The sequence below is a fragment of the Delphinus delphis genome, chromosome 2 (assembly GCF_949987515.2).
Source record: "Delphinus delphis chromosome 2, mDelDel1.2, whole genome shotgun sequence".
Classification (NCBI taxonomy): Eukaryota; Metazoa; Chordata; class Mammalia; order Artiodactyla; family Delphinidae; genus Delphinus; species Delphinus delphis.
Window position 1 is genome coordinate 63334021 of NC_082684.1, and position 13044 is coordinate 63347064.

A 13044-nucleotide genomic window follows, 5' to 3' on the forward strand; every position below is an offset into this window, starting at 1 on the left:
AAAAACATTTTCCTGCTTTACACCAAAAAAATTTACATTCAAAATGTCATATGTGTTCTCTAATTTCTTTTCTTACAGCTTGCCAGTATTTGCCGTGCTGAAATGTTTTAATTTAAGATTTCCTTCCTTTGTATCTTTTAGTTTTCTCTGTTGCTGCTTTTTCTGTGACACAAGCCTTTCATTATAGTCACTTCTTTTTTCCTTCCCCACTTCTTTCTTTTCCTTTTTTAAAGCCATGAGAAGCCGATCCATTGGTGAATGTGCTCTGCCATCGGCCTATATACGCAGTGCTAAAAGTGCTCCTGTTCTGATCCATACTTCCAAACCCTTCTTGCCTGATATTGTTCTCACTCCCCTTTCTGATGAGCTTTCAGGTAGTGCCACCTCTGCTAATTTCTGCACCACCTTTTTCACTTTTTAATCCTCTGCTTTCAAATTTTGCTTAATCAAATAAACTCTTCAAAGTTAATTTCTTTGGGGGAGGTGTGGGAAATTGGGAAAGTGGTTGAGCAATCAACATTTTGAGTTGTTTGAACTCTAATGCTATCCTTGCAGTTCATTCTGGAAGTGCTAAGTTTAGTGCTGTGCCAATGACCAATAGTTTGGGTTGTAAATGGTCAGGTTTTTTTCTGTTCATGTTTGATTTTTTCTTCTCAGGTGGTTAAATGAAGTGGTAATGTATATTTATAATGTCATTATTTGACTAACTATATGGTAAATCTTGAATAATGCGTTCTTCATCATCTATAGTAATGGAACTTAAGCCAGGGGAATCAGTAATTGAGAAAAGTACATAATCTAAAAGTTGTTTTGGGATAAATCTTTGGATTTATATTAGATTATAATAGCATATAGAATTCTAAGAACTCAACTCACTTTTAAACCAAATAAAGCAACCATTCTGTGAAGCCCCAATTTCTAAGAAGCCTCAAAACCTGGTTAGCTTTGCACTTCTGCCTCAGGTCCTTGATCTCCAGTATTGGGTTGGTCTGCTCTTTAATAAGGCTTAATTAACATATAATAAAATGCATAGTTCCTGTGTTCAGTTCAGTGAGTTTTGAGAATTGTACACCCCCCCATCATCTTTCACCCCAGACAAAATATAATGTTTCCATTACCCCCAAAATTCCCTAGTGACACTTTCGAGTCAGTCACACACACACACACACACACACACACACACACTTTGTAATTTGTATCACCATAGATCAGTTTTTTTCTTTCAAAAAAATTTTTTTGTATGACTAAGATCATACAGTGCCTTGTCTTTTAGACTGAAGGAAATTTGTGTTGAATATACAGTTGACCCTTGAACAACGCAGGGGTTAGGGGTGCCGACCTTTCACATTGTCCAAAATCCATGTATAACTTTACAGTGGGCCCTCCATTTCTGTGGTTTCACATGGGCAGATTCAACCAACTGCACGTAGTGTTGTGCTGTACTACATATTTACTTGTAAAACTCCACAAATAAGAGGACCTGCACAGCTCAAAGCCGTGTTGTTCAAGGGTCAACTGTGCTTACTATGCAAAATGTGCTAGCTCAGAGAAAGTTATGGTGCATTCTTGGGTGCTTTCCTATACTCTTCTTAGGAGTATTTCCCTGACGTTGCCACTTTTGGTGAGGTTGCTGGGTTTTTTTTAACAACCTATCTTTGTACCCTCTTAACTTTCTAATTGACCTGTAGGCTTATGTGAGGGAAGGTACATTTTTATTAATAATGTTATTTCAGGTGAAATCTCTTTCACCATCCCTAAGATCAGAGATTTCTCCCAAACCAAGAGGAGGTATATAATTCAAAATTAAAAAGGAAAGTGAACTACATAAAAGAAGAAATTGTTCTTCATAGTTTTCTCTCTCCCCCTGCTGTGAGCAGGCTTAATTGAACTCATAATAATGTATTTCCTGGATGCGTCATCTAAGATCAGGAGTTGAGGTTTCTATAACTGTTTCACCAATAAGACAATGAAACTACCCATAGACAATCACTCTAGCTTTTGGTTAGAAGTAGGGTTTTCCAGAAAAATATTTACTTGCTACTCTTGAATAGTTACAGGGTAAAAAGGCACTTCTTTTAATTCCTTTTACGTTTGTTTATTTTAACATACTACGATTTCTAAGAAGTAGCTGTCAGTTTTCAATGTACTCTTTTTTTGTTTTTTGCGGTACGCGGGCCTCTTACTGTTGTGGCCTCTCCCGTTGTGGAGCACAGGCTCCGGACGCACAGGCTCAGCGGCCATGGCTCACGGGCCTAGCGGGCCTAGCGGGCCTAGCCGCTCCGTGGCATGCGGGATCCTCCCGGACTGGGGCACGAACCCGTGTCCCCTGCATCGGCAGGCGGACTCCCAACCACTGCGCCACCAGGGAAGCCCAATGTACTCTATTTTTATCCAGCCCTTTTTTTCTCCTCTAGTATTCTTGGTTAGATGACCATTCAACCTACATTGTTGTGAATGTGATGCTATGTGGTATAGCTATATATAGATAGACTAAACTAGTTGAATAGCTGAATATCGTTGGAGAGTTTTTCTTAAGTTCTGGAGACTATTTCAAGGGCACTGACTTTGTCAGTGACTTTAGTTCTTAACATTAGACTCATCTGATGTTGAACAAATGTTTCTTCCCAGGCTCCTGTCTCAGGTTTTGATATAATATCCTGTGGGTTGCAGGAGTATCTTAGTTTATTTTTTAAAGCTCTGCAGTAGTGCTGGTGTCTGGGCAGGCACATTTTTCCTGTCCTCTCTTCTACACTAGACTGTAGTTTTACACATATGGTAGCCCAGCCTTGCAGTCTTTATTTTCCTGATAAACAAAGAGAAGTCAGAAATCTCAATAATTATTCTTAAGCAAATTAGCTTTTACTGTCAGAAATAATACTTTCATGATAGAAGGGATGTAAAAGAACGTAGGCATGGTGGGCAACTGACTTTTGCAACTGTTTCTTATTATTTTCTAATCAAGAACTCTGGGTGTCTCACCCTGAAATAAAGTTTACAAACCCACTTTCTTCCAGTTAGTTCTCAAAACTGCTAATTTGTTTGCCATATTTGATGCTGTTAGATTCTAGTCTGTCTAGGCCATATTATGTAGACTGCTAAGGTTATTAACAGTACTTCAATATTTGAATTGAGCACTGTAGAGCAAAATATTTTGATCTCTCTGCTTCTATTTTCTGAGTATCAGGAGAAAGAAGATGTTATGTCTCATGCCCCATACTGTTCCTAAATTCTGCCTAATCAGGAGGAGAATGTTCTATCTCTAATCAAACAAGCAGGTTCTTCTTTGCACAATCAAGGAATTTATTTCTTCTTGTCATCAATATGTGATAGTAACCTTTTACAGAGTTTCCACCTAGAAAACCAGCAGATTCTAGCATAATTCTAAATTAGATTTTTTGTTGAAATAATTTGTGTTAATTTTTATAAAAGTGCATCTCAAGAAAAGTTTGAATCTAACTTAAACACGGCATTATATAACATGTTTGCAAACAAATAAAACTATAATTTTCTTATTAAAAAAATATTGGTCATTTGTCTATTTCCAGAATTTAAGAGTCAGGGAAGCAATATTAGAAGGATAAGAGTAGAAGATAGTTTAGTGTTTTAAATTTTAGTGGTCTAACATTAAAGTTAATTATTTGGGCTTGGTTTATTGCTTTTCAGTCTTTTCATATGATTTCAGTGATGTGCATACTGCTTTGAATTACCTAAAAATTGAACATCTAGTCATAAAAAGATGTAGAAGTTTTACTAGCCTCTGATAATAATAGAATCGAAAACATAGATAGTCTATATTTCTTAACTTACCTTGAAGGTACATTGCTATTATAGCCCAAAAAGGCAAAAAAAAAATTTTTAATTACATAAAGGACATTGTCATTTCCTTTAGGTAATTCAGAAAAAACTTGAGCTTCTAAATGGCATCAGTTTCTACATAAAGTAATAGAAATGATTTTATGAATTCAGGAGCTGTAAAAATATTATTACTGATAGCTAGTGTTCATGATTAACCGAGAATAGAATTTAACTTTGGTAAAAGGGATTTTGGCACTTTTTTCTATACCTCGTTTTAGAAATTATTTAAATTTTCTAGTGGTATGTTAGTATTACAGATTAAGAGATTTTTTCTCCCCCTGAGGAACTAGCTTGATATTTTAGTAATTAACAGCTACTATTTTTAATATAAAAGACATGCTTTCCTTCTACCAGTATTTATTGAGCCCCTACTATGTGACAAGAGCTATTTCAAGCAATGGGGATATTGTGATGTTAATACAAACAAAATCCTGAAGAAAGGTAAATTTCAGTGAAAAGAATTTTTTTTTTTACATGTTACAAGCTAATATTACACTTTAATTTACAGCTTATCTTTTTGAAATAGCAAAGAAAACTTTTCTTTGAAACACAACATTCAGAAAAAACTACTTTTTAATCCAGAAATAATTTCCAACACTTTAATGCTAAAACATCATTAAGCAAATCCAGAGATGAAACTTGACATTGCTAACACATTGTAGGCTCTATAGGAAGCAATTTCTCAATGCTCAAGTTTTTTTTTTTTTAATTTGTTAAAAAGCTTTTTTCTTGTTTTGCTCAATCACTGGTTACTGATACTTTAGATTAAAATAACTTAATTAGACACTGCCGTTGTTCAAGGTAAAATGTAAGCAGCATAATTAAATAGTTTCGAAGGCCATTTCTGTTATAACCTTTTGTTACCATTATTTTCAGCAATCCAATACAAAGTTTGTCCATTGTGTTCTTCTGTATCATTTACTAATATTTGTATTTGACTAAGTTTTGATTTCTAAGAGTCTTATCTTTATAGAGATAAATCACTGTGCTGGTTTATAATTTCTTAATAATACTTAAAAAAAATTAATTATTTCATGAATATGTAATATATATTATTCAAGAAATTAAGACCATGGACTAATTTTTTCCTTACTTCAAATCCCACCTCTCCATCTTCTAGCTGTGTATCCTCAGGCAAGTGAATTAAATAGTTTCTTCATGTATAAAATGGGGATAATAACACCTACTTCATGAGGCTGTTGTGAGGATTAAATGAGTTAATACGTGTAAGATGCTTGGAACAATGCATGTAGGAAAGACTGTACAGTCGGCCCTTCATATCCAAGGTTGGTTGAATCCATGTAAACCTGCAGGTGTGGAAAGCCAACTGTGTTCACTGTACTAGGCCATTTTATATAAGAAACTTGAGCATCTGTGGATGTTAGTGTCCATGGGGGGCTCCTAGAACCAGTCCCCAGCGGATGCAGAAGGACAACTGTATATGATTTAGCTGTCATTTAGACTTTTTATCTTCAACAAGGTTCAGGTATATTTCTTTAAATTTAAGTCTCGTTAGAGTCAGTCATGCTTAATTCAAGTGCTGACTTTGATTTCTTTTATGCAATTAATATTGTTATATGCCCGTGTAAGAACTGTATTTAAAGCTTAAAACTTTCAAAAAGTTTTTTGTTTAATTTTAAATTCTCTAACAGTACATTATTGATAGAAAAAAAAATTTTTTTTTTTTCAAAGCTCTTGCCCTCTTAGACTTGAAAGTTTTTTAGACATTAAAGTTTAGGGAAAAACACTTAGGCTGAAATAATGTTTAAATTTCCTTACATGCAATGTGAGGACTGGGTTTGGGAAGAAATTCCTAAAAACAGAACTTCACAATAATCTTTACTGGTTTCTTTAGAATGGAAAAATTATGGAATATCAATAAAGGGGAACTTCCCTGGTGGTCCACTGGTTAAGACTCCACACTTCCACTACAGGGGGCACAGGTTCAATCCCTGGTTGGGGTAAGATCCCGCATGCCATGCAGCATGGGCAAAATAAATAAATAAATAAATAATAAAGGAAACTAAACATTAAAACTAATATTCTCCTTTTTTTTGAAGTTCGTATATTTGTTAGTCTCATAATATTAGATTTTAATAAGGTTTTAAGATCTTGATTTTGAATTTGCAGCTAATAAAATAATTCCAACTATAAAATTCTTAATAATTTTTATAGAAATGTTATATAGTCTATCCTTTGCTGAGTCTATTAGAATATTTTGTGGAAAGAAACTGGAGTGCATGGTGAATATGATCTCTAGGCAGAGGTTCTTATGACCTATTATGGGAGATAAACCAAAATACTTAGCATTCGTCAAGATACACAAATATGCATTACTTATCTACTACAGTAATAAATGGAGTATAGTGCATAAATATAAAGTTTCTGAGGAGATGCTTGCTTTTTCATTTAGAAGAATTCTAAGTGGAGTGCATGAAGAAGAAAGCCAACATTTTTTTAAAGTGTTGTATTCTCCTCAACTTAATGATAACAAGAAATTGTTTCAACTTTAGGAGATATTTTGTATTTGACCCGTATTGGGAGCCTAAATGTATATCTTCAGGAATACAGTGCAGTCTTAGTATATTACAAACTTCTCTTGATCTGAATTTAGTATAAGGTGGCTCCTTTTGGACCTCATACAGAGAAAGGGATATGAGTGAACTAGCAGAAGGACTAGCCTCTTTTCATCCATTGCATGGATCCTGAGAATATTTTTAATTACTATCCCCATTTTATAAATGAGAAAACTGGTGTCGGGGTCCGGAGTAAGAAAACCAGAGTTTTAGACCCAACACCATCAATAAGTATATCTGTGATCTTGGACAAGTAACTGTTTTACTCTGGATCTAAATCTTCTCATTTTGATCAGTTATAGTTCTGTTATTTATAATCTTTGCATTACAAGCCTAATGAACACCCAACATCTGACTTTTTGACTCTGTGTCCTTTTTTCATTATATTTTTCTGGCTTCTGAAAATTTTTTTTTAGTTATTTCTAGGTAATGTTAAAGGTCATGATAGATTCATAGACATGCTATTTTACTTCTAAAATTTCTAATTTGTATATATCTCTACAGCTAAATAGTATTTCATATTGTGATTTTCAATTTCGTAAATATTTTTGGGGATTTACCATATACTTAGCACTTCAGGCAGTAAAAACAATGTAATGACGTTGAACACTAAACCTGCTTCTCAACTTTGAGAGAGTGGCTTCATCTCTTTGGGCCTCAGTTTCCTCGGTGAGAGAGTTAAATAATCTATGATGTCCATTTTGACTCTAAAATCTGTAATTCTTTAAAAGAAATGTAAGAAGCCATAGGTAGAGTTTTTAGGGTTTGATGGTTATTTAATGGAATGGGCCAGTGATAGGCAGAGAATGTTTCTTCCTAGTAGATTAATGGTGTTTGTGTCAGAAATGAAAAAGTACAATTATTTTTTTTTAGCAATGTATAGTTTTATTTGATAGGATGAATAGGTTTTAATACTATAATTAAATAAAGTAAAATACCTCAGTAGAACAGATAAATAGTTTCCTGACAAAGAGAACTTTAGGAAGAGGGTGGAGATTTCCATGTGTAATCTGTGATCAAATAGATAAGCAAGATTTGAAGAAAAGGTGATGCCTCTTGCCTGGTAAGGAAGGAAACAGGAATTTATAAGACCCTGTAAGATTCTGCAATGGGATATTTAGATCAGCTTTTTTGTGTTAAGATCTACTTTTTCTGCTTGGAACTTAAATAAGTACAAAAAATTGAATAGCAAGTTTGAATTCCTTGATTTATTGGCACAGCTCTATCTTTAACTGCACTTCCAAATGTTTCATCACCTCACTGTCTATTTCTATGCATGTTAACATATTAAAATGTATTCTGGTAGTTTTCTAATTCATTTATACTACATGCTGTATTGGCTTGTGCACATCATTATTTAAAAACAGATTTGTATTTTTAATAGATTTTCTTTCATTGAGCTTACAAAAAATCTCAAAATTTTATTTTTAAGCATATGCTTAGGGTATGGTTGAAATTAATACTTATTTTTCATATTCGTATAGTTCCTACTCTGTAATTTTTCTTTTTTACAGATATTGATGATGCTCAAATACTTCCTCGTTCAACTAGAGTCAGACATTTTTCACAAAGCGAAGACACTGGAAATGAAGTTTTTGGTGCTTTGAGTGAGGAGCAGCCATTGCCTCGAAGTAGCAGCACTTCTGACATCTTGGAACCATTCACTGTTGAACGAGCCAAAGGTGCAGTTCCTGTAATTGACAGTTCATCCCGTCATGCACCAAGCTTGCAGAGTTCCACAGAGGCTTCTTCAATAACTAGATCCACTGAAAGCCACATCACTGATACTCATAGTAGAGAGTCTTCTCTGGAAGTTGGTGATAGCATATATGACCATCTTTGTCACTTAATAGATCCAGTAGAACTTGCAGATTCAGCTTTTGAACAAATCCAGTACATTGACCTTGAAGGAGATGATGATCTTCTTTCCTCCCTGAAAGAATATTTTAAGGAAAACCAGGAAAGTCATAGTAAAAACGAGTTAGGTAAAGATGTAGCTTCACAGGAAGTGATTATTGCAGTAAATAGGGATGAAAGATCATCCTTAGATAAATTAGAACACATAGATCAGGAAAGTAAATCAGAAAATACCACCTCCTTTGTTGGGACTCCTGAAAACATACAGTTTCAAAAAGAATCAAACTCAGCTGTCTTCATGAGTAACAGTGCACCCAACCAGTTAGACAGCTTTATGAGAACAAAAACTTCTGAAAAATGTAAACAACTAAACAGTGATAAACAGTCATCGGAACCTAGTTCGGGTAGCCCTTGTGATAAAGAAAAGAGGAAACATCTGTATAGACAAACAGCCACAGAATTAGATGCCTGTATAGATATAACAATAGCTGAAAAGGTTAAGGGTATGCAAATTAATGAAAAAATCATTGTCCCACATGTTTTGCATGCCAAGAAAACTACTCTAAAAGCACCTGTTAACCACAGAATGCCTCATGTTACAAGCACTAGCAAGCTTTCTCCAACTAAAAGGAGCTTGTCTGAAACAGTAACTCATAGAGCCAAAATCATGAAAATTGCTTCTAAAAAACGAAATAGTGTTCACGTTACTTTTAGACCATCTACTGAGTCAGTTCAGTTTTATAACCCTCTGGAAAACAAAGAGGCTCCGTGGAAGATGAGGCTGCGGAAGCTCAGTGGCTTTAGTAGCAGCAGCAACAGCAGCATCAGCAGCCCCCATGCCAGCTCAAACAGTGTTACCGAGCTAGTGAAACCCGGTGTGTACAGGCCTCTAGACACGGCACCAGTGAGTAGTAAGACAGTTAAGGAATCTACAGAGATCCCCACCGCCATATTACAAAAAGAAGGAATTGCTAGTAATCAGTTAGGAGGTAGTCGTAGTACTATTAAGTCATCAAGTCATGAGGCAGGACTACAGCAGGGCTCCCTGGGTGGCGTTTATAAAACTGTTGTACATGCTCTTTCGAAGCCGAAGGCAAATGTTTCCCCACAGAGGCAGAACAGAATGCCACCAGAGGCTCCACTGAGGGATCTGTACAGTCATGTAATGGGCTATTTTGGAAGGAAAGCTGCAGGTGAGCACTTAACAGTGTGCAGAGCGCAAAAGGAGAAAGACAGCACCAGTTTGGCTTAATGCAACTGAAGCAAGCTATAAGCAATCAAAAAGCTTTGGGATGGTCACTGCTTTCTCTGTTTGGTTATGCATGCGCCTTTCCCCAGCTGTATTTTTCCCAGCATAAAATGTTTATTTAAATTACTAATTTCCCTTATAAGGCATTTAGTTAAACCTCTTTGCTGCTGAACAAGATAGGAAAGAGGGACATACAGGAAAATTTAATGACCTTCCAAAGGCTATCTAAATCAGATATTTTTCTGAGTGTGTACCACGTGAACCTTGAAATTAAGTTTACCGAGGAGTTGGAATACTTTCTCCCCTGTGCCCCCCAATAGTTTACATTTAAAAGGGCCCCAGCTCTATATAATTGGGTTCATTTATTTTTACTGCTGATTTACTTGATTTTATCTTTTTCTTGGTAGATTACTGTGACATGATATAACATAATGGAAATCAAGGTCCTACAACCAACACCAACATTTTTAGTTAACTGTCATTGAAGAGGAAATTATTTCTTAAACCTCAAAGTGGACTCAGTTACTTTTCATTTACACCATTTGCAAACAAGCTGTAGGCTTTTTAGTTTTGCATTCATTTGTACAGAATGCAAGTTATATCCTTAAAACACTTATCATTACTTTCTTTTTTCTGAGATTTTAGATGTGCATAAAGGTTTCATGATAGCCAATCATGATTTAAATATGGAACCTCTATGGACAGATTACAGAAAGCAAGATTATGGTAACTGTTTTCTCTTATGTTGGTTCAAATTTAAAATAACTTCACAGTTATAGAAAATTAACTTTCAGCAGTAAGGTAGGTTTCGATTTTGTTTAACATGGTTTTGTTAGCATGATTAACAGAACGCTGCATCTTGCACTGAGCCATTAATGCCACTTGAGGGCAGTATTTGACAGCTTAAAAAAGCCTGGCCAAGTAGTGTGAAGATAATCGTATTTCAGAGTGATTTCCTGACCAGTATATTTTCTTAACCTGAAATGCTTTGTAGTTCATTAGGAACATAAACAGTGTCGATATCCTTTGGTTGCAGAGAAATCACCTTTTCTACAGCATAATAGTGAAATAAGTAAATATCATTTTTTGTAAGTTTCCCAAGTTTAAAACTTTCTTGTTAATGTTAATCATAATGTAGTCATAAAAAAATCAAAATAACTATTGTGGGGTTTTTTTTTAAACAGAAAAATCTTTGTGAAAATAAATCTCTTTTTTCTTAAAGCAAAAAATTAGATTTGTAGTGAATAGAAACAACATTATATCAAAATCATAGAATTTTAATTTATTAATATCTAAACTTAAATTCAAGGGATATATTTCTTGCAAATATTCTTTGGGGAAAATGGAATTATAAATTATTAAGGCTCCAAATGGAAGCAGAGGCAGGAAGAAAGAAAAATATACCAGTTTCTTTATAGGCAATATTAACCTAACTTCAACTAGTGCTTATCTATAAGCTTTCTTGCTGTTTTAAGGTTATACTGAAGATTGACTAACATCTGCTTAGTTAAATAAAGTAAATATCAATTTACTAATTCTTAAAATTAAATCTAAAAGGAGAGAAATTATTCGTAGATGCATGTTTGGCAAATAATTGATATGGCATAGGTAATTTTTTGGCTGTTTTTGTTTTAAATTTAGGAAATGTAGTTAAGTCTTTCTTCACTATATATAGTTATTTATTTATTTTTAGTCAATAAAGAGGACATGAGCACAAAACTGCCCCCTCTTAATAGTGATATTGGCAGCAGCAATGCTAATGTTCCTGATCTGATGGATGAGTTTATAGCAGAACGACTTCGAAGTGGTAATGCCTCAGTAAGTGTTATTTTATTTATTTGATTTTAGAGAGGAGGGTAGAGAAACTAAAAGATATATACATATGTACATATATATGTATATGATATACATGTGGAAAATTTTATTCAAATAAGCCCTCACCCCAAATTTAACCCTTTTTTGAATTAAGATTTTTAAATTATATTTTTATAGTATTTTTTATTCAAAGACCTAAAACAAGCAGGCTTTTAGTATTGACCAGGGTGAAAATTTGGGATAGCTGTTTGCTCAGCTCCTGTGGTATAAGCCACTACCTTCCTAGTTCTTTCTCTGTTTTTCATCTTTGTTCTTAGAGTACTCTGATGCCTGTTGTCAGCCCTCATCAGGAAAGATAACAATGGAGGTCTTCTGACCCAACTCACACCATTTTGAAAGCATGCTAACATCGGCTACTTAATCATTACAGATAACTTTGGAATAGATTTTAAAGTCATCTTTATCTTGAGTGTTAGAATTAAGGCAAAATGAAAATAGAAGCAGTTTTATTCCTAATGATGCTTAATTGTTAAGGAAAGATAAATATATGTGGAATTGCTTTTTTTAAAGGACAATATTCCATTTAGATTTCAACTTGTCTCTTTAGTGAAAGTCTGTAGCTCCATTACATTTTCCTTTTTTTTTTTAAGTTGTTTTCCTTGAGTGGGAAAAAAGTTATAGAATCATTATATGTAATCATCATAGAATGACATCCTTGCTGTCATTCTTCCCTCCCTCCATTATCTCTTCCATTTGTTTCTTTTTCTCTTTTCTTTTTTTTTTTTTTTGCTGCACTGCACAGCTTGCGGGGATCCCTTAGTTCCCCCACCAGGGACCAAACCCATGCCCCCTGCAGTGGAAGTGCAGTGTCCTAACCACTGGACCGCCAGGGAATTCCCTCTTCCATTTGCCTCTTTTTTTTCCATTTGAATACTTTGCTCTTTCTACTATCTTATCTTAATATTCACCCCATGGACCCTTTTGAGGCTTCAGGGTCTTGGGCCCAGCACCAAATGGTATTTGAGTCTTTGCTTTAGCCAGACCAACAGTAGTTCAGGACCCAGCTCCATACAGTTACACGGAGTCTTCAGTTAGTGTTTCCCCCACTCCTACTTAATGTCCTAAATTTCAACATTTATTGTGATGATTGTCTTGGAAATTAAAGATTTCACATGCTTAATGAGAATTCAAAAAAATTTTTTTAATCGTAAAATGTTTCTTGAATTTTTAGACTATGACAAGAAGAGGAAGTAGTCCAGGTAGCCTCGAAATTCCCAAAGACCTCCCTGATATTCTGAACAAGCAGAACCAAATGCGCCCTATTGATGACCCAGGTGTGCCCTCAGAATGGACTTCTCCTGCCAGTGCAGGGAGCAGTGATCTTATCAGCTCAGATAGTCATTCGGATTCTTTCAGCGCTTTCCAATATGATGGCCGAAAATTTGACAGCAAGTATCTTTTTTTCTGTTTGAGCAGTACGGTTTTTTGTTGATTTGTTTTCTGTTCAAGACTGACTGACAGTTTACGTAACCATCATATTCCTCTCTAACATTACTTAGGGGTTCCCATATACATATTTTGATTTCATTTTCAGTGAAACTCCAAAAGAATTTTTAGGGAATCACTTCAAGTTGAGACCTCTTTATTTTGCCAACTAAAGGCATTTAAAAAACAAAAAAGCACTGTTCTTTC

The 13044-nt window shown here is 34.8% G+C and overlaps 1 protein-coding gene across 7 annotated transcripts in view; it reads left to right on the forward strand.

Annotated features, from left to right (window-relative positions):
• Nucleotides 1-13044, forward strand: part of RALGAPA1 (Ral GTPase activating protein catalytic subunit alpha 1) — a 221604-nt gene that overhangs the window by 100424 nt on the left and 108136 nt on the right. For 4 of the 7 annotated variants that reach the window (XM_060004671.2, XM_060004672.2, XM_060004673.2 and 1 more), the window contains exons 17-19: nucleotides 7946-9481; nucleotides 11231-11355; nucleotides 12584-12800. In XM_060004671.2, coding sequence (XP_059860654.1) covers nucleotides 7946-9481; nucleotides 11231-11355; nucleotides 12584-12800 — 1878 coding nt within the window. Of the gene's footprint in view, nucleotides 1-233; nucleotides 375-7945; nucleotides 9482-11230; nucleotides 11356-12583; nucleotides 12801-13044 lie in introns of all 7 variants that reach the window. The other 3 variants (XM_060004676.2, XM_060004677.2, XM_060004675.2) reach the window with 3 other exon arrangements.